The 19,905-nt window shown below is 46.4% G+C and overlaps 1 protein-coding gene across 1 annotated transcript in view; it reads left to right on the top strand.

The window, feature by feature from the left end:
* The window catches only part of LOC119457102 (alpha-(1,6)-fucosyltransferase), a 39,120-nt gene extending 21,728 nt beyond the window's left edge, over positions 1 to 17,392 (top strand). The window contains exons 4-7 of the mRNA XM_049669211.1: positions 7,570 to 7,759; positions 9,006 to 9,170; positions 14,412 to 14,690; positions 17,154 to 17,392. Of these exons, the coding sequence (XP_049525168.1) occupies positions 7,570 to 7,759; positions 9,006 to 9,170; positions 14,412 to 14,690; positions 17,154 to 17,367 (848 nt within the window). The 3' untranslated portion in view covers positions 17,368 to 17,392. The remainder of the gene's footprint in view (positions 1 to 7,569; positions 7,760 to 9,005; positions 9,171 to 14,411; positions 14,691 to 17,153) is intronic.
* The last annotated feature ends 2,513 nt before the right edge of the window (positions 17,393 to 19,905 follow it).

Genomic DNA, 19,905 nt, shown 5'->3' with positions numbered 1-19,905 from the left:
GGCAAAAATAAAAAAATAAAAAAATTCCCTTTTGGTCGTGCTGCTTTAGCCTGTGTAACAGACTGCTTCTTCTTCGTAACAATATTTTCTTTCACTCAAGAATGTTACAATCCATCGCAGAGATCGGCCACATAGGCCAAGCTCTAGCATACTAGCAAGCACATCTATGCGACTACAGTGTGGAATGCCCTCTGAATGCCTAATAATAGTGCGATTGTTATATTTCCACATATGCGTTCATCTTCAACGCATGTGACAACTTTAAACACCGTATCCATAGTATATAACGCCGTTATCCAAACCCTGCCATGTAGTCGGAAAGCACCCTCATTTGTTCACACTGCCCTTGCAGCAATCGACAGTCCACCATCTTCTCCACTTCCTTACAGAGACAGTTTGTGGGGCTTACGGGTCGGAAGGAGCCAAGACAAAGTCTTTCCAGGACTGGCATAGCACGAACGACTTTCCATGAATCCGGTAGAGTTTCTTTTAGCCACCAGGGTCCATTCTGCTGATTCTTTTAGCGTCACATACGTACCGCCGCCTTACCCTCCAGCTGTCTTCGTACGACAGACCGTAAGAGCACATGTTAGCTCATCTAAAGTGAACTCTCAATCAAGTTGAGGTTGTGGTGGTGAAAAGCATGGTCTAGCTTTCTTGTCTGCGAGTGCTACGGAACCTGTAAACTGTTGGCAAGTGATTGAAACTCCTGGTCGGGTTATCAGCTGACGTCAGCAACGACTGTTTATGAGGCGCTGCGAGCTATTTCAAGGGCTCGGAAAAGGTGACTCTGCGTAACTGGGAAAGAGCGGACAACGAACCATACTCCCTGAACTGGTGTGAAAGAAAACAATGTTGCGCAATATTCACGGCATCGTCTCTAGTCTAATTTCTGTATGCGTGAGCCTGTGTGAGCGTTTTAGTACATTTTTTGTATTCCTCGAGTCGTCCGCAACGTTCTTCCCGACTTCTAAGGGCCCTTAGATATTCGTATTCACCGTCAAATGCTGCGTATTCATTTAGAACAGGGACTTGTTTCGTAGAAGTCTTAAAAGAGTCACTTAATATATATGGAATGCTCTTAAAATACGTATTTTTGCCCACTCTGCTAGTTATGCAAGGACGAAAATTCTGTCAGTTGATATATTTTGAGCGCGCATCGCATTATCGCGTCAGCTTTACCAGAACCGGAAAAATGATCGCAGCAATGCGTTTCTATATCTACGGTGCCCACCAAGGAGGCGTTGTGAAACGACGGAGAGCTGTTGCATTTCTCGGCTGCGCACTTTTCCGCGACACATAACGTTACGCGCATTGAAGTCTCCGCAGACCAGTACAGATGAGTTCCAGATACTAAACACATTCACCAAGCTGCCTACAGAAAATCTAAAACAAGACTGCATATAAAAGCTTATGCATTTTAAGTAAGATTTTATAGGCGACAAACTTGTCTGAGCCGCTCTACTTTGATAAATACGTTGGTAGGCCTTTTCTAACGCATCAAGTCGCTCTGCTGTTGCCAAGTGGGCGCGGTGATTTATATATCACGTAATTATGCAAAAGTCATCTCGTGTGCCTGCCTCCTGCATGCATAAAACAGGAAAGTTATTTGAGCGAGTAGTTTGCGAAAATGAGCTGACTTATTTATTTATTTATTTATTTATTTATTTATTTATTTATTTATTTATTTATTTATTTATTTATTTATTTATTTATTTATTTATTTATTTATTATACCCTCAGGGTCAACAGACATTGCAGCGGGGAATGGTATAAAATAAAGAAAAACCACAAAATTTTAAATACAAAGAAGCAGTGCAGAGTTTCTAATCATACAATAATAGCTATAAATAGGCAGAATATAACAAGATGTTACAATGCATTGGTTAATGAAGTCACACATTTTTCATGATCCGAAATTGTTACTACCAATTTGGGAAGGCAATTCCAATCATTTGATGTGCGTGGTATGTATTCTGTTTTACACAACGGAATGTATTGAGCATGATCCAGACGGCGCGAAACGTAATGGGGAGGAAGTATTCGCGCAGGTAGGGTACAGTTTGCGAAAAAGGCTTAAGCGAAGCATCGCACGTCGAGAAGCAAGTTTAAGGTTAGCGTGATGCTCGCGATTCGGTTGTTATTAGAAAATATAAAACGGACCGAATTATTTTGCACCATTTCTAGCGAAGGCACCAAATTATTATGATGCGGATCCCAAATCGAAGCGGCATATTCTAACTTGGAACGAATGAGTGTTTTATATAGCATTAGTTTGAAAGACGAAGGCGATTTTGCAAAGTTACGAAGAAGATTTCCGAGCATGCAATTAGCGTTGCAGACAACGTGAGAGGTGTGAGTATCCCATTTTAGATAGCTACTGATGGGAACTCTGAGGTACTTATATGAAGATACGGTGTCGAGTAGTGCGTTATTTAAGTGATAAATGAGTAAACTAGTAATCTTTCTATACACTCGCATGAATTTGCATTTTTTAATGTTTAGCTTCATAAGCCATGTATTGCACCACTCAAAGACGGCGTTAATGTCAGCTTGAAGAAGAGCGGCGTCGTTTGGACCTGTTATTTCTCGGAAAGTTATGCAATCATCGGCAAATAAATGAACGGATGAGGAAATGCAAGATGGTAAATCGTTAATATAAGTGACGAAACCAAGATGACCGAGGACTGAGCGCTGCGGTACACCAGAATAAACTGTGCATTCTTCAGAATTCGCGCCGTTAGCTGAAACAAACTAAGAGGGGTTAGCAAGAAACTTTCAATCCAGATTAAAATGCAGGGATTGAGTTCAAGTAGTCGTAATTTATAAATTAGCAGTTTGTGACACACTTTGTCAAAGGCTTTAGAAAAGTCAAGAAAAATGCAGTCAGCCAAGGACCTATTGTCAAGAATGGTGTTTAGTTTGTGTACAAAAAGTGTTAATTGAGTTTCACACGAGTACAATTTGCGGAACCCATGCTGCGACGGTGCTAAATATGAAGTGACTCCAAAAAAGTAGCTAGAGAGAGAGAGAGAGAGAAAACATTTATTGAGCTCAAAATGACGGCGTCTTCTCAGACGACGGACGGGGTGGTTCCCTGGTTTCGGGACCCATATACGGCCAGCAGCTCCTGGCCCCTAGCCGCCAGCGCAAGCTGGATCGACAGGGCGGGGCTGGACCGTAAGGTCTCCCATCGCTCATGGGGTGGGGTAGTGGGGGACGGAGGGGGGATGGGGGGTATAGGGGATTTGAGTGACGTGCACTCCATCAGGATGTGTGCGAGGGTGCCTGTGTTATTTTTGCAAAATGGACAAATGTCCTCTTCGGATTCATCAGGGCAGGGTGGGTAAGCGAACCCGCCTGAATGCGACTGATGATTGTTTGTTGTTCCCTGTTCAGGGTGCGGTGCGGCCCGGGGAAGGTGCGCCGATCCTCCCTATACTCGGAGGTAATCTCTTTGTACGTGAGCACCGGGTTGGTGGTGTCGGCGTCCTGCCCTGCCCGGAGGGTCATCGCTCGGGCATGGTAATCGGCTATGACGTTGCCGGCTACCGCTGTGTGGGCAGGCACCCATACGAGCTCTACGGCTCGCTCCGGTGCCCTTTTCTTCGTTAATATCGCGGCTGCCTCTGAGGAGATCACCCCTTTCCTGTAGCCGCCGTAAGCTCTTTTGGAGTCGGTAACCACTACCCTGGCGCCCGGTTGGACGAGTGCCAGGGCTATGGCCACTTCCTCTGCTGTCGCTGACTCTCTGGTGTTGACTGCAGCGCTGTTTATCAACCGTTACCCGTCGGTTACCACCACCGCTGCTTTGCTGCTGCCCTTGACGAGGGACGCATCCACGTATAGGACTCCCTCCAATCGCTGCATTTTGGAATTAATCGCCTGAGCTCTGGCGTCTCCCCTGCCATCATGTTTCGGGGTACGGGCTTGGTGGTGATTGTCGTCATCCATTCAGTTGGGATGTACCTCTTGATTGTTGCTCTCTCCTTGCGCCACCCTATCTTATCCAGCACCGCGCGGCCATGATTTGTCTGGCTCAGGCGGGGTCGCCGGTTAGACAGATGGGTTTCTATGAGTTCGTCGACTGTGTTGTGTGCCCCCATGGCTTGAAGGCGCTGGGTCGACGAAGAGATGGGTAGGCCGAGGGCTTGCTTGGTGGCCTTTCTGGTGATGGTATCGAGTGTATTCTTTTGAGTCCTGTCTATATTGAGATACGGGGCCGAATATGTTATCCTGGATATTATGAATGCCTGCACTAGTCTGAGGGCGTCGTCTTCCTTGAGTCCTCTGTTTCTAGTTGAAACCCTTCTCAGCATGGCTAGGATCTTCTCCGCGCTGTCTTGGCGATGGCGGCATGTGCTTTGCCATTGTCTTGTATTAAGAGTCCGAGAATTCTACATGTGTCCGTCGGCTTGCCTGTGGTGCCGTCAATTTGGATGCAGATGTCTGGTGGGGGCTGCTTGCGGGGCGTTCCTGGTTGGATTACGAGGAGTTCCGACTTCTGCGGCGCGCAGCTGAGTCCACAGGTCTTCGCGTACTCGTGCACTGTGAGTGCTGCCGCTTGGAGTGTCTGCTCCATCCAGCCGTCGGAGCCCGCTTGCTCCGTCCATATTGTAACATCGTCCGCGTAGAACGCGTGTCCGATTCCTTCGATTTGGTCTAGCAATCGTGGCAGGGGCAGTAAAGTCCAAAAAAGTAGCTAGGTGAGAAGCCAAGATATGCTCCAGTATCTTACAAGGTATACTTGTGAGAGAAATTGGTGTATAATTTAGAGGGGAATGCTTATTGCCCAATTTATGGGTTGGAATTACCTTCCCGACTTTCCACTCGGATGGAAGAAAACCATCGTGTGATTGCTGGAAAATTTTAGTTAAGATGATTGATGTGTAGCAAACTGTGCTTTGAAGAAATTTCACATTAATCTGATCACTACCCAGGCACACAGTATGGTTTTAGTGACCTTTATGATGCTTGCGATAATGATAATGATAGCTGATAATGAGAGGGAACATTTCATCATGGGCATATGGTCGTAGGTGTGGCGGAGTGGAATTGCTGGGTAACGAAAAATGCTTCGCGAAAACTTCACTTAGTACTCCGGGACACTGCTTGGCCGGTATAGCATCACCATTAAGGTCACTATTATATTATCGTCTTCAAAGTTACCAATGCGCGAAAATTTTTTAGGGTTAGTTTTAAGCATGGAAGGTAATGTGCTGCTTAGGTTTGGCGTATCTTTGGCGTATGGCAACATTATCGTAACAATTACTCATGATACGCATGATACTCAGATATGGCGAGAGCACTAAACTAGATTGTGGAACTGCACAAGAAATATGACACAAGACGAAGTGAACCTATTTTATCGCTAGGACTGTAACTGGCATATGCATGGTGATATTATTTGTTAGACACAAAATGTGACAACTGAGAAGAACTGACATTGTTCGGTAGCTTTCTGTGGTAATGCACACGGAGTTTAATGCAGACAAGAGCTTGTGGAGTTGGTAAATTTTGAAAACTTAGTAGCAGCGTGCAAGTGACCACACAACACAGACGCTGACTCGCAAGTGAATGTTTTATTATCCGGTAAATATTGTTGTTGTTTTTTTTTTTCATTGTTTTGCATTTCCTGGTTCCTAGTGCTTCTTTAATAAAATTTTATTTGTGAATAAGCGTCCGTGTTCCACCGTCCTTCGTCCCTCGTGTGCTGATGCTACGCCTTCAAAAATGAGTGAATGAAAAAATGAAATCGATTTCCACCAACTGTGTTGTTCCCAATGGAGTAGTGTAAAAATTCGGATTGAACTCATATACGATGGCAATTCAATTATGCGAATAGAATTCACTTGGGAAGATTATGAATGCCGTGAAGCTTTAAAGGATTTTTTTTTCATTGAAGAGCGCCGTAAACGATGTTAGGACGACATTTCTAAACTGCACTATCCTAGGGATCGTTACAGTTATATAGCCGGAAAGAAAACTGGACTTACAATTACAGGAATGCCATTCGCAATAAAAATCTGCAATTCAGAAGTACCCAGATCAATTAGGCATGGACGACAGAATAGCGCTTGTCTTTGGGGTTCCCCAAGGAAGTATTCTTGGGCCATTGTTGTTCAATTTTTATGTCAGTGATATCACTTGCACCACACCGGAAACCAAACCAATTTCATGTACGCAGATGACACAACACTTTTATTTCGTCATATATTGATTGCAAATTGCTTCAACTTGACATAAATGAATGCCTTGAAAATTTGAGCACATGGAATATTCATAATTCATTAGAAATAAATGTTAACCAAAGCCATTCTTTTCACTCCAAAGCAATCCCCGGCCGCCGCGCTAACAGGAAATCTTATTCTTAACAATTCTGCTGTGGAAGTGGTTGACTCAGTTAAAACACTTGGAGTATGCTTTCATAAAAACATGTCCTGGGATACCCACATCAACCATATAATTACTCGGATATCCAAAGCTGTCGTCATATTAGCAAAATTACATTTCTTTCTACCGTCTAGAGTTAAAATTATTTATCTACTACGCGCTGTTTTCCTCTCACTTGAATTATTGCTTGCTTGTTTGGGGCAAAAAACAACTTTAAAAAACGTAAACCGTCTGCATACGCTTCAAAAGAAAGCACTTCGACACATAGCTGGTGAGCCTTTCTACGCACATGCTGGATTATATTGCTCACTTAACATTGAAGACACGCATTTACCCTAAACGTCATACAGATATTTGGAGCGTGCCGTATTCCCGAACATCTTATGGTACGCAGATGCTCCGACACACTCTTCCTGTTCTCCTGAATTATCTGCGTGTGAACGAGATTGAAATAGAAAATGTGAATGAAAAAAAAGTTTACGCGCCTTTTTTGTTATGCACCGTGTATTTTTTGTAGGACACCTTTTACTTATATTGTACTTATTTTGTACAATTGTCTCAAATTACATTGAACCCGCCGTGGTTGCTTAGTGGCTATGGTGTTGGGCTGCTAAGCACGAGGTCGCGGGATCGAATCCCGGCAACGGCGACCGCATTTCGATGGCGGCGAAATGCGAAAACACCCGTGTACTTAGATTTAGGTGCACCTTAAGGAACCCCAGTTGGTCGAAAATTTCCGGAGTCGCCCACTATGGCATGCCTCATAATCAGATCGTGGTTTTGGGGCGTAAGACCCCATAATTTAATTTAAGTTACATTGATTTACAATATGTGCTTCATATTCTATTTTTGCATCCCATTACTGTAATAATATTAAATTACAGTGAAATATTACATTATATTATTGTATTATGTTGTTTTGCATCCCATTATATCTGTATCACACTTGTATAATAATTGCAACTGAATTATATTACTAGGTGCATTTTTTCCCTAAGTGCATTTTTCTCTTTTTTTTTCCTGGTCACCATTGCTGTCTGTCATGTAAACGGAGGCATGGGCCTTTTTCAAGTGAACTAGTTTTCACTTTTTGTTCAGGCCTCCCTCCATTTCTTTACGGAAAAAATAAACCTGATTTGATTTGGTTGCTGCAAAGTTTGTCTCGCTCCACTCTAGTGTCGGCAAACCGCGCTGCCCTTCTCGAGCTTCCGCGAGACGTGGCCGACCCCCTGGTTGAACTGCACGGTGATCCATACGCCTGGTGGTTCGGTCAGCTGATGGCCTACATCATGCGTCCTTCCAAGAGGTTGCTGGAGCTCATCTCTCAAGCCAAGAGAAAGTTGCAGTTCCAATCACCCATTGTCGGGTGAGTTGCGCCACGCGGAACTGGTAAAATAAAATATGTTTCGTAGTTATAGCGCAATCATCTGCAATTAAGTTCTAGGATCATATAAATATTGTTACATACTTGGCTATTAGTTTCGTGTGGTGTACATCGAAATTCACAAACAGCTAGTGAAAGTATACGTCGTTAGGTAGACCAAGTCACGATACAGAAACATAAATAGAAATTTAAAAAAAAAGTTATACGAGCACATAAGCCCATTCTCGTATAAAGCAGCAAATTTCACATATAATTATCTAACTTGCAATCATCACAGACACACCACTCTGAGGTCCTCTAATCGGACTCTTGGCATTATTAAACGTAACCTTCGACAGGCTCCGCTAAATGTAGGTAAACTATATTACACTATGATAACATTTAGGAAGAGTATGTTGTTGGCTGCAGGCGGCCTTACAAGACTTGCCGGCAATTGCTCCGCCCGATCGCGCTTCCCTTCAGGAAAGTTCGTCGCTGTCTAGAGGCGCAGCGCGAAAGGGGACGAACTAGATGACGCGCACAGCCAGGCGGAACAGGAAGAAATCCCGCAACCTGCGAGCCATCCCGTGCACACGGCCGCGCCGGCCCTCCCCCGACGCATTAACACCCTGAAATAACTCTGCCTCCGCTAAGTCTACAACAATGAAAAGCTCCATTAGGAATCTAGGCACGTCCCTACTTAAAGCCCCTGAAAAAAAAAACTAGTTTTTTTCCCCGGGGCTTTAGTCCCTACTGAATGTCCAGTGCCCACGCAGAAACGCGATGTCGCTCACATGAACGTGTGGAGAGCCTAGACGCTCGAGGGCTTCAATCAACCTTTCGTGCTCTGTAACGAGTCCACGACACTCCAAGAACTAGTGCTCAACGTCACGGTGAATCTTACAAGTCACACATAAGGGTGACGAGGCGAGTCCGAGCTCGCATAGCCATTACGCGCTGACCCGGCCCCCACGCGGAGGCGATGCAGCAGAGAAGCCTCTTGCCTGCTCGGCTCCTTTGTCGAATACTATCACCATACTTTACTACTTATTCGTCTTAGGCTCGTTTGCGCGCGGGGCAAATAACGCACGCTAACACTTTGACAACCATTTGTAAAAATCATTGGATTGCTTCCGTGTACTGCAATAATAGCAGTGATAAGCTAAAGACTTTTCTAAAAAAGACAATGGCCAAAGCGAATGACCTGTGCACGTGCGCCTACACGGATGTGCCGCTTGGCGATGCGCAGGCTGCATGTGCGTCGCACGGACAAGGAGAGCGAGGCGTCGTTCCATGAATCGGAGGAGTACATGGAACACGCTGAGGCGTTCTTTGCCGCCGCGGGACCACACGTCCCTCGAAGGGTGTTCGTGGCTACGGACGAGCCGGACGTGTTTCACGAGCTGCGCCACAGGTACGTTCACATCATGCCACTGCTCTCACCGTCTATAGATGGCGCGGCGGCATTTCGTCAATAGAGAGTTTTAGCGTGTCCGGTATCCCGGTAAAAGCAAACTAGCTGGGCGTTTAACCAGATGAGCGGAGGCGCAGACGTGAACGGCCTGGAAGGTACCTGCTGGCGCAGAGTTCAACCAAACACAGGTAATATTGCAGTAACCAAGTGTATCTTACTTTGCTGCTGGTGTAAATTTTAGGGAGCGACGTAATCGGGTTGGTGCCAAAAGTTTACGCCAGCAGCAAAGCAAAATACACTATGCGTATCTTGCTTCGCAATATTAGCTGAGTTTGTCTGGTTGAGCTCTGCGCCACCAGGTGGCCTCACCATGCAGGCCGTTCACGTTTACCCCTCCACTCATCCGGTGAAACGCCCAGTCCGCTTACGTTTACCGAAATACCAGACACGCTAAAACTCTCTATTAATGCCTTGACTCGGAGACTCGGAGGAACCACCTTTTAGTGACAATTTCGTACGGGAAGGGTTGCAAAAGAATAACTGGGTCTAGGAAAGCTGGCGGCGCAAGCGATACTCGTTAGTCGGTGTATGAAATGACAGAGGGTAAGAGAGACATAGACAAAATCCGGCCATCGTACTATTGTATTTACGTCTATTTAAAAAGAACATCAGGCACCACCGAAAATGCGCCTGGAGTGTCAATATAGCAATAATATTTTCAAATTCTGTGGCAAATACTTTGCTGTACAAAGATACGTCTGCATTGCGCAGACAGTACACAACGTCCACTGTCTAGCACCACAAAACGTTGCAACATTCTTCCAAATGAACGTCAGTTTTCGTAGCAGTGCATTTTAAAACTAAGGCTGATTACGGCAACAGTTGATTTAGTATCCATAAGAGCTATAGATGTATAGTAGGCACAAGGTCAACAAGTACGCAAATTAGTTTAGCCCTATACCTGGCGTATCTTTTGACTGCAAACGATATCCAGCGACCACACCCACATCGTCCGCACCGTGTATTCTTCCGGATGTCGTGACTCCGAGTGACGCCACGACGATAGAGATCGTGGAGCTGACGATGTCGTTATACTGCGATCAGACGGGTTTAGGCCCTGGCCGGATCGATGGCCAAAAGGGTCGGCCACGGCGTAGAAAGAAAAAGTTGACCATTTGGCTGGTGTGGCACAGAAGACGTCTCCACGCGGCTGCTCGAAGCGATCGTTGAGTCGGGAGACATGAGATGGCTGCTCCGATCGTCATCATCGCTGTAGTCACTTGCCGGTGGATTAGTGGAACGGAACCATTGTTCGAAGTTGAAGCGCAGTCGGTATGTGGGTTAAGTAGACCACAGCGTATTTCGGTAGTTAGCCACGTTCACTGCGTTAACAGATAATTGACACGGAAGCGGTCACACTCTGCGGGGAATGTCATCACCTCAGTGGCCGATTTCTGGACATCGAAGCAGTTCCTCGCATAGGCGATACGTCGTGTGGTTAACGACTGGTCGCAGAACAAACAGGCGTCCACGCTGGCTACTCTCGTCACGTTATCCTCGTTTATAGGCTACGATCCATGACGCAATTTCACTGGGTGCAAGAATAAGGACGAGGAGAATGTAAACTTTTCTCGTTAAGCGCTTGTCCTCGCCCTTGTCTCCGCCTGCGCGGGAGTCGAGCTTTCTGAGTCAGAGTCTGCTGGGATTGTCTCTTTTAGCTGAATCACGCAAACAATTCTTAAGTTCCTCTACAAAGCTATACCAAGTACTAGTTAGCTTGTCCTTGGGGGTGGCCACACAAGGACCGTTCCCGTGAGAGAAAACAAATGTGACAGCTGAGCTATGGAGTCCCAACAGTTATATCTGCAGACACGTTCATAGCACTCGAGCAACTAGAGCACTGCACGGGCCGATTTTCTCAGCCCGGGCCCGGCCCGGGCCAGTTTTTACGTTGGGCTGCCCGCCCGAGCCCGACCAAAAGTTTTATGGCGAGACCCGGGCCCGGCCCGGGCCCGAAAATAATCTACGCTACCCGCCCGGCCCGGCCCGCCACCCTTTTGTCTTAGTCCCGAGCCCGGCCCGAGCCCGACTCAAAACCAGCCCGAACCCGGCCCGATACCGAAAAAGATTACCGAGCGGCATTAAAAAATAAAATAAAGAATAGAATAAAAGGAATTTATTCTTAAGACATAAATACACGTCATATGCAATTTTGAACACCATTTGAGCGGTTTGAACGCAAATACCAGCGCGCGAAGTATAGTACGAATGGCGAGCAGTATCGCCAGCACGGCCTCACCTTGATGCGGCCCAATCCACTTCTATCGCAGCGCCGCCACACTAGTTTTCCACGTCGGGCGCGTCACTGCAAAGCATGCGCCGCCCCAGCCGCTCGTTCCACTCAACCGTATTCTAGTACACTATTGACCCTTTTCGCGGCGATCCCGTGGGCGCTGCCATGTTTGATCACGTGGTGACGCGTCCATTGCTTGCCTCAACTGCCCCCGTTGCCTCCTTGTTTCCAATGGAAGTGTATGACGCCGGCGCGGCTTAGAAAACCTCTGTTTTCGGCGATATCGTAGACGGTGACTAGGTGGACGACACGAAGCTTTGATCACAGCTTCAGAGAACATGCAAAAACGCTTTCGGAGCTGATTAAGCTATATCAAAACGGTGCAAGCAGCGTATATGGTGCTTGTTCTAAAAGCGGGGCTAAATATGTATTCCAAGCTATCCAAACATTCCGCTCATGAATTCAGTCAGGATTAGTTTGTTTTGCTCTTTGTTCTTTATTCAGCAAATATTTTGAAGCAGTGGCTTGTCAGTTTCTGACTCAGTGAAGTTCCTCGGTGCGGCCACTATCTGATTATTTTCTGCCTAATCGCTCGCGGGTGTGCTCAGTTCCAATAGATTTGTTCTTGCTGCGCACAAGACTTGAAACGTAGCTGTTTTGTACACTGTAATACCTTGTAGCAAATATATATTACAGCTAGTAACTCGCTTACTCTTGTGGACCATCACGAAACATTCAGCTGCGACCATTCGTGCGCCATCGGTGTAGTCCGTCATTTATTGTGCGTATATAGTGCGCATATATTCAAGTGTGCACCCATTCACTTATTCTTAACACGTTGGTGAAAGAGTGGGAGTAAGTTTCCGTGCCAGTTGGGGTAGATGTGTTCAGAAACTGCGCGCGAAACCTACTATGACAGGAAGCGGCGCTACTCCCTTCGTCATTGTTTAACGAGCGGTACTCACTGTTGCCGACGTTCCTGGGATGAATCCCTTTCTTTTAAGGTTAGCGATACAAGGCTGGCGGATGAGCAAATTTCTGTATCCTCGAGGAAAGCCGTACATCACGAAGTGCTGGTAACACGTTCGGACAGTTGCAGCAGCGGTCCGCGAACTTGGCCACACAGATTCATTCTATTCCTTAACATGCCAGTCACTATATTTTTGCAGCCAGCTACTGCACACGTCTTCAATCCACATGATTCAATCTAGCATGATTGGAGCAGAGTGTGTTAGCGAAAACTCCGTTGCATTTCCGACAGCTGATCGCACAGAAGCAAGGTAGAAGCGGTAATGGTTTCGTATTCGTGCGCGGTCGCTGAGGAGAGGTATGGCGCGCCGCCGTGAGCGCCATCTCGTTTCTCTAAAACAAACTGCTCCGCGAAAAGGGTCAATAGACGAAGCGCAGCCACGACCGGTCGTGAGCGCAGCGCATGGATGGAGTAAATGGGGAAAGTAAGCTTCTCGTTCGTCCATGGTGAAGTGTAATGCAGTGCTGCTAGGCGGCTGGTTGAGAACATGCGTGCAATCATGGATGGACGCAATGCCATATCTCAGCCGCGTGCCGAATTATCTTACCAGTCATCGTTTTACCAATTTGCCTTTGAAGAATCAGCAAGTCGCGAACTGGCTAGCACCGCATGAAAGCATTAATTACATTGATTTAGGTAAAGAATACAAGGGCATCCTTTGGTTTGAGGCGACTTCGGTCTTTCTGGACTTTTACATTCTGTTCAAACAGAGCAAAATATGACGGAAGAAGAAAAGGGAAGTACGCAGGAGTAGCGCTGCTAGCTGCCAGCTGCGCCGGGGCAACAGGTTTTTCTGAGTCGAGACGCACGAGGATTACTCGCTGCACGTTACATGCACACCACCAGAAAGTCCGAGCCCGGCCCGGGCCCGGGTCAAAAAGCACATGTCGTGCCCGAGCCCGACCCGAGCCCGTGAAAAAACAGCTCTACCCGGCCCGGACCCGGCCCGGACCCGGCCCGGGCCGGGTAGAGCACGCCCCGGGCCCGGGCTTTCGGGTAAGCCCGAGCCCGTGCAGTGTTCTACGAGCAACTCGTCCTGGTCCTCATCGGTAGTTCTGGAGAAACGTTGTGTTGCCAAAACGGCATCTCAGGGCATATCGCGAGACGAAGGTTGCGGTCACACAAGGCGACAAGGTTGAGGTGCTAGAGATTCCGTAGTTAGGTGTGTAAGTAACCCGCACCTCCAGCAAACTAATATGGGTGTAAAAGGGTTTATTTGAAGAGTATGGACGGCAATGCGATATTCCTCTCCTCTCCGCAGTTACTACCGTTGCTTGATCAGCCTCGACGCACTGATACATTGTTTCAATTCCTAGTTATCCCAGGAATATTGGTTGTTCCATCAATGTACAGTTATCACACCACAATATTGTCGTAGCTGAGGAAAGTCTTAGGTATGAATGCATTCGCTTTAAGCCTCTAAAGCCCAAGTGCAGTACCACATATAGGAAAAATAAAACTCGTTTGCCTTTATTTCTGGCCATGAAGAGGACATTTGCACACACACAAAAAAGCTATGAAAGGATTTTTGACTAAAAGCTTAATTAGTATAGTAGTTAATTTATTAGTAATTCGTTTGCTGAGCTATACACAACTGAAAATGCGCTCCAGCCTTTCGAAAGCTATGTGTTTTATTGGCTGTGTGTTTTATTCCATGCTTAATCGGATTCCTTGGAGTCAAAGCCAGCGTAGCAAAAAATAATAATAATATTGCGTCGGTCATTATAAGGTCAAACACTGAAATACACTAAAGACTGCAAGCGTAACCCGCCGCTGTACTTGCAGGACAGCTGTTTTCCCTCAGCGTACTGGTTCTGAATTGAGAGCCCAATCGCCAAAGTAAAGGCGTTGAAAGGGAAAATCATTCGCGTGACAGTGGCGCGGAAAGGAGGAAAGAAATTGCTTCTGTTCGACGCAGGTTCGCCAACTACTCGTTCGTGGGCGACGAAGCGGCTTCGGCCGCGGCGCGGGAGCCCCGCACGCGCTACTCGCTGCGCTCGCTGCTGCCGCTGGCCAGGGACGTGCTGCTGCTGTCCGAATGCGACCTGGTGGTGTGCACGCTCTCGTCGGGCGTCTGCCGCGTCGTCTACGAGCTCATGCAGGCGCGACGCACTGATGCCTCGGCGCATCTGGTGTCGCTGGACGTTGACTACTTCTACGCATTTGTCCAGTTCCCGGCAAGGAGGGTTATCTACAGGTGAGCCTGATGACAGCCAGTGTGAGCCCTGCCTCTCGCAACGCTCCAGCTTGATCTGACTTGTAAACACCATTCCGCTTCTTTTCAGTCAGCAGAGCGGCGCACAGCTTAAAATCCAATAGCACCCAAAAGTGAGCAATCTTCACGCTGAAATGCTTGGTTCATGACAATTAACTTTTACAATTAGGAGCAGAGCGGTTCATGTTGTTACGTTACATATTTCATTTGGTTTCAATTCAGTGCACTACACGAAAGACAAAATTAAAGTATTTGCAAACCTATAAAACCATTTCGTGCGCCGTTTAGTATAATCATCCATCACGATATATTATCTCCCAAAACTGTGCAATAAGAGCCCAGCTTTGGGATAACAAGTGCGTGCTGACGTACGTTGTGTAGAATACGCGGCAAACATTTTTTTGCGAAAGCAAACTCCAGCGCATTGGCACTACGGTGGCTAGTGTTTTTCGGCAGCAGGACTAAATACAAGTCTCTTCAGACGGCTATCGACGAGCGCAGCCTAAGTGCGCACCCCGTTGAAGTTTACCAGTTATGCGAAACACCACACAGCACAGCATGTTACAATTGCTGGACAATCCACGGATTTTATGCACACATTATCGGGCTCTATGTCTTGTTATTAATACTGGAAATTCTGCGAAAAGCCCGAGAACATGCACAGGGCTAACGCGTAGTCAGCGTAATTCCGCTTCTTTTCTTTTCGCAACTCACCAGCACACAAGTTTTCATTGACATCACATACTCTAGTTTGTTTGCACGGGTAGCTGTTCTGGCCTCTTCCTTCGCTCGAAATGACTAAAGCATTTATTGCAATGGTCGCTCGTGTTAACCCTCTCCTGTGGCATGCCTGGCTTTTGGATCGCATAGTATGCGCATTATTTCTGTAAAGAAGTAGCAGTTTTGCCCGAAAAGCGAAACATTTATAGCGATAGCAAAGTATTAGACAGTTAAACGAAATAGAGTTCGTAGTTTTATATGCCGTGTAAATTTAAGTAAACATTCTCTTACGCAAGCGAGGTGTCGCGCTCACACAGACAAACATGACCAGATCTCACTCGCTGACTGCAAAGAACGGTAGCGGCAAGTCTCTGCCATTGCATATTTACCTACAGCTCCAACGCAACAAACTGGACACAAAGGAGGGACGACATAGTCCGAGCGCTGACTCGCAACTGGAAGTTTATTGCGAGGAAAACACATTGTCCGCTTGGTTTGCTTGCCGCTTTGGGCGCTGCACTCGGTGGCGCCCACTGAGTGCGAAGATTTCTGCCCGGCTGTCGGTTTAGACTACACTTGGCTTCTCGGGTTCACTTATAGCAGGGCGAAAGTAAACATGTCTGCAATAAAGATTAGTAAAATTCTATTGGAGATTTTGGTGGCAGACAAACTTGGAGAACGCTTAAGCTTCGCTTTCAAGAGTGGAACGCGATAGCATTCAAAGATCCCTGACTGCTTCTCACGCTTCCCGACAACTGCAGCTTAAGCAACCGTAATGGTTACCGGGAAACACTGGCGGCGAACGCTATGCCCGAAGGCCAGCTTTCTGGTAGAAACGTGGCCTCTTGCGTGGGGCGATCCCGGAGATATTGCACAGCCGCGCCCCAAAAATTGCATAAATTTCTGGTTTCCGTTTTTGTTTCGTAGTTTTAATATTTTTGAGAAGATTTACAATAAAAGGCATGCACTGTGGGTGTTTTGTTTCATGACATTTGTTTATGGATTGTCATTCTCAAAATTCCGAGGAATAGCTTTGCCAAGAATGCAAAACAAGGTATGAGCAACATTAATGATAGGATGGTGTGGCAATATAACCCGCATATACCGCATGTCATATAAGAAGGCGTGGCACATACGTGTACCTAAATATGTACGGACATTTTCGCTTACGGACAAAGACGCCGTCGTGGACACCGAATTTTCCGCGACACGGGGCCCTTAACGCTTTCGCGTTAAACGAGGGAGACCACAAACAACGGAAGCGTACAAAAACAAAGTTCCCAATAATGGTTCAGAAAATTTGACGCTAGGAAGTTTTTTTCTGCAAAAGAAAAATAATACGATAGGTAAGACATTACGCAAAATAAGAAAAAGAGCGTGGTGGCGCAACTCACCACCCCGTTTCAAAAGAGAAGCTCAAAGCATGCATCCGTCCATCGATCCATCCCACAACCTCCCCCCCGCCCCCTGTTTTTTTTTTTTTTTCTCTCTCTCCTGAGATGTCCTGAGAAGTCATGGAGCTCTGGTCTCTGAACAGTACAATACAAGCACCCGTTCGTTCTTACTTGTGTCCATGTTTACACATCTGCCTTTAAGTAGCATGAATCCTTATCAACTTGTCAACTCTCAGTCGTTCTAAGCGTGTTATTTCGCTGCGTTTATTGACACCTGGCGCTCTAAGCTGACCGAAAGTGTTACTAAGTGTGTCAGGCTACTTCCGCGCAGCCACCGACCCCTGCACCCGAAGGAGCTGTGGCTGCGAGAAGGGGACGCTGTGGAGAGGTTGGGCGACCACTCGGTCATTGGCGAGGCACGCCGCAAGAAGTTCCTGGATGGCGTCTCCGTTGGCACATTGCCCGGCACCGTGCTTACTGGGCTCTACCCAACCTACAAGGCCGTGCCGCAGTTACGCGTTGCAGCCTCAAAGCTCACCTCATAGACCTGACACCGTCCTTGGAAATGAAACAAAAGATAAGACTAAGTAAGTCTTAGAAGCATATTAGGCGAAAAATAAGGTGGACATATAGCAGACGAATTAGAGTAGATGTGTAGGTCATAACCACATGAGACCAATAGACAATTCAGCCAAGGAAACCATTAAAAAAATTTACTGTTTCTTTAATTGAAATTATGGAAATTATAATGAAAATCTGAATTAATGTGAACCGTAACTCCACTTGCCACCTGAAGAAGCAGTATTCCATTCCCACCGGCGGCTGATTTCCAGCATCAGCTCTCCTGTAACAATCTGTGTGCCCAAAGAATTACTGAGTGGGTGTGTTCTAGGTATCCTACAATTATGCACCTCGCCTTGGCCTGAAGTTTCTTTTGAGCAGAATGATTACTTATATAAGCGGGTACACACAAAAGGTGCAAACCACGGCGCGACGTAACCACGGAGTCGAATAACAGGTGTGACTCCAGAAAAAGCGAATTCAGCGGCATAGAAATAGCCGTATCGCTCAGACATTCATCACCATATTTATTATAATAAAGCGCCACTAACGTATCTCTCGCGGCAGTGTCCTTGCTTTAGACCAGAATTTTTATATAGCTAATTCGCGGGCCACAAACACACTGTATCATATGCGATTAAAGAAGTGAATTTATGAAGATAAACACATGTCCCCAAGGATGCGTCAGTGCGATTCCAATCGATACAAGTTGTAGGCAGCCTAACAGGCAAAAAATAAGTTTGATAAAACGTATCTTTATTTATGCACAAGAGCCAAGCAAAAGCAGTCATTGAAGATAATGTGGCGTGAAAATATTAATACTAAAAAAAGCACCACAGAACAAGCAAGCAACGAAATGACACCAAAGAAGCGCTACGCGTAAGTGAAAAATGCTCAGAAAAAAAAAAAAAATTTCGTGCCTTACTGGAGGCGCAATGCTAAAGAGACAGCGAAGCTGATGGGCACCTAGCTAGTCCTGGCTTTTGGGCTAAACTAAGCACTAACAAGTCATCCCCAGCAGTTTCCGGAATATGAGTATTGATGGATTATCGATTAGCCATTGATTGGCTATCGATTTGGCTATCGCAAGGTATTGGCCACGTATTTAGGCTAGGCTAGGTACTACCAAGTCATCCCCACCATTTCCAGGAATGCATCAATTATTTGTTGATTATCGATTAGCTATTGATTGGCTATCGATTGGCTATCGCAAGGCATTGGCCACGTATTTGGGCTAGGCAAGCACTACCAAGTCATCCCCAGCATTTTCCGGAATGTACTGATTATTTATCGATTATCGACTAGCTATTGATTGGCTATCGATTGGCTATCGATGACTTAGTCCCATGCTTATCTGGACTTAGCCAGGCTCAGCTTGGATAGTTCACAGGGATATGTGCCATTGCGCTTGGACCCTTTCTGCACTACCGCCAGGATCGGCCCACATTATCTGTTAACGCGCTACGGACTTACGGCCGGCTTAAAACAGCTCCGCTGTTAATATATGCGAGTGGCGAATAGAGATCGACATCAAGAAAACAATGATTGAACGAATGGCAGCACGTCACTGAGTTGTGAAAAATAAACGCGATTTAGATACAGCTGTGTCTGGTGCACTGTGATAATTTACCTGAGCGTGGCTGACCCATATTTATAAAAAAACTTGCTGCAACTTCGCCTACAAGTAACAACAAAGGTACAACACTTTCCATGCGAAGAATGGCGTCTTTCGGCCTTTCTGCTGATGTTGTGCAGCCACTAGCTGTTTACGACGCCAGTCGTCGCGTTTTCCTTGGGGTACGGAAAATAATGCTAATCCTGCTGCTGCGATGCAGTGAAACGCACATTCTCCTGGCAAACGAGGCCTAATTATCTTGGAGTGACCCCTCAAAGAAATGTCGCAGTTTCACCCGAAAGGCGAAGTGAAGCATCAATCGCGATACCAAATTATTAGGGAGCTATACGGAGTAAGGATAGTAGTTTTATCAGCTGTATGCTACAGCCTACAGACGCGATAGCGTCGGATTGTAAGTTGAATATACGAGAAAAAAAAAGCCTGATCAATATTTTAATGCTATCGCGTTGTACTCTTAAAGGCGAAGTAAGCGTCCTTCAATTCTGATGGTGCGCGACTCAAGCAAGCAACGCTGGAGCTCACGCAACAATTTTTGTCGGCGGGCAGCAAACGTAGACAAGTTATGGCTTTCGAGTGCTCCCATGGTAAGGTTAGCGACGGTGACGGACAGTGACGTGCATCTCCTTGTAGTATTTGTTCAGTAAAGTACGGGTTCTGCAAGGAGAATCGTAGCAGCCATGCGAGGTCTGAAACATCGATGGGTGTTCTGTCCGGTAACGTATGATCTGACTGTACGGCCCATTTGCATACTTCAACAGCCAGATCAACGGGTGCACTTGTAAACAGCAACCTTACGTCAAGAGATGTCAGAACATGATCGTCTTCCAGCACCACGTCGCATATGTCTCAGCACCACAGAAGATGTGTGCTCAGGGCAAAGTTCGTA

This window comes from Dermacentor silvarum, chromosome 6 (assembly GCF_013339745.2).
Source record: "Dermacentor silvarum isolate Dsil-2018 chromosome 6, BIME_Dsil_1.4, whole genome shotgun sequence".
NCBI classification, from domain to species: Eukaryota; Metazoa; Arthropoda; class Arachnida; order Ixodida; family Ixodidae; genus Dermacentor; species Dermacentor silvarum.
This window is presented reverse-complemented; position numbering and strand designations above follow the sequence as displayed.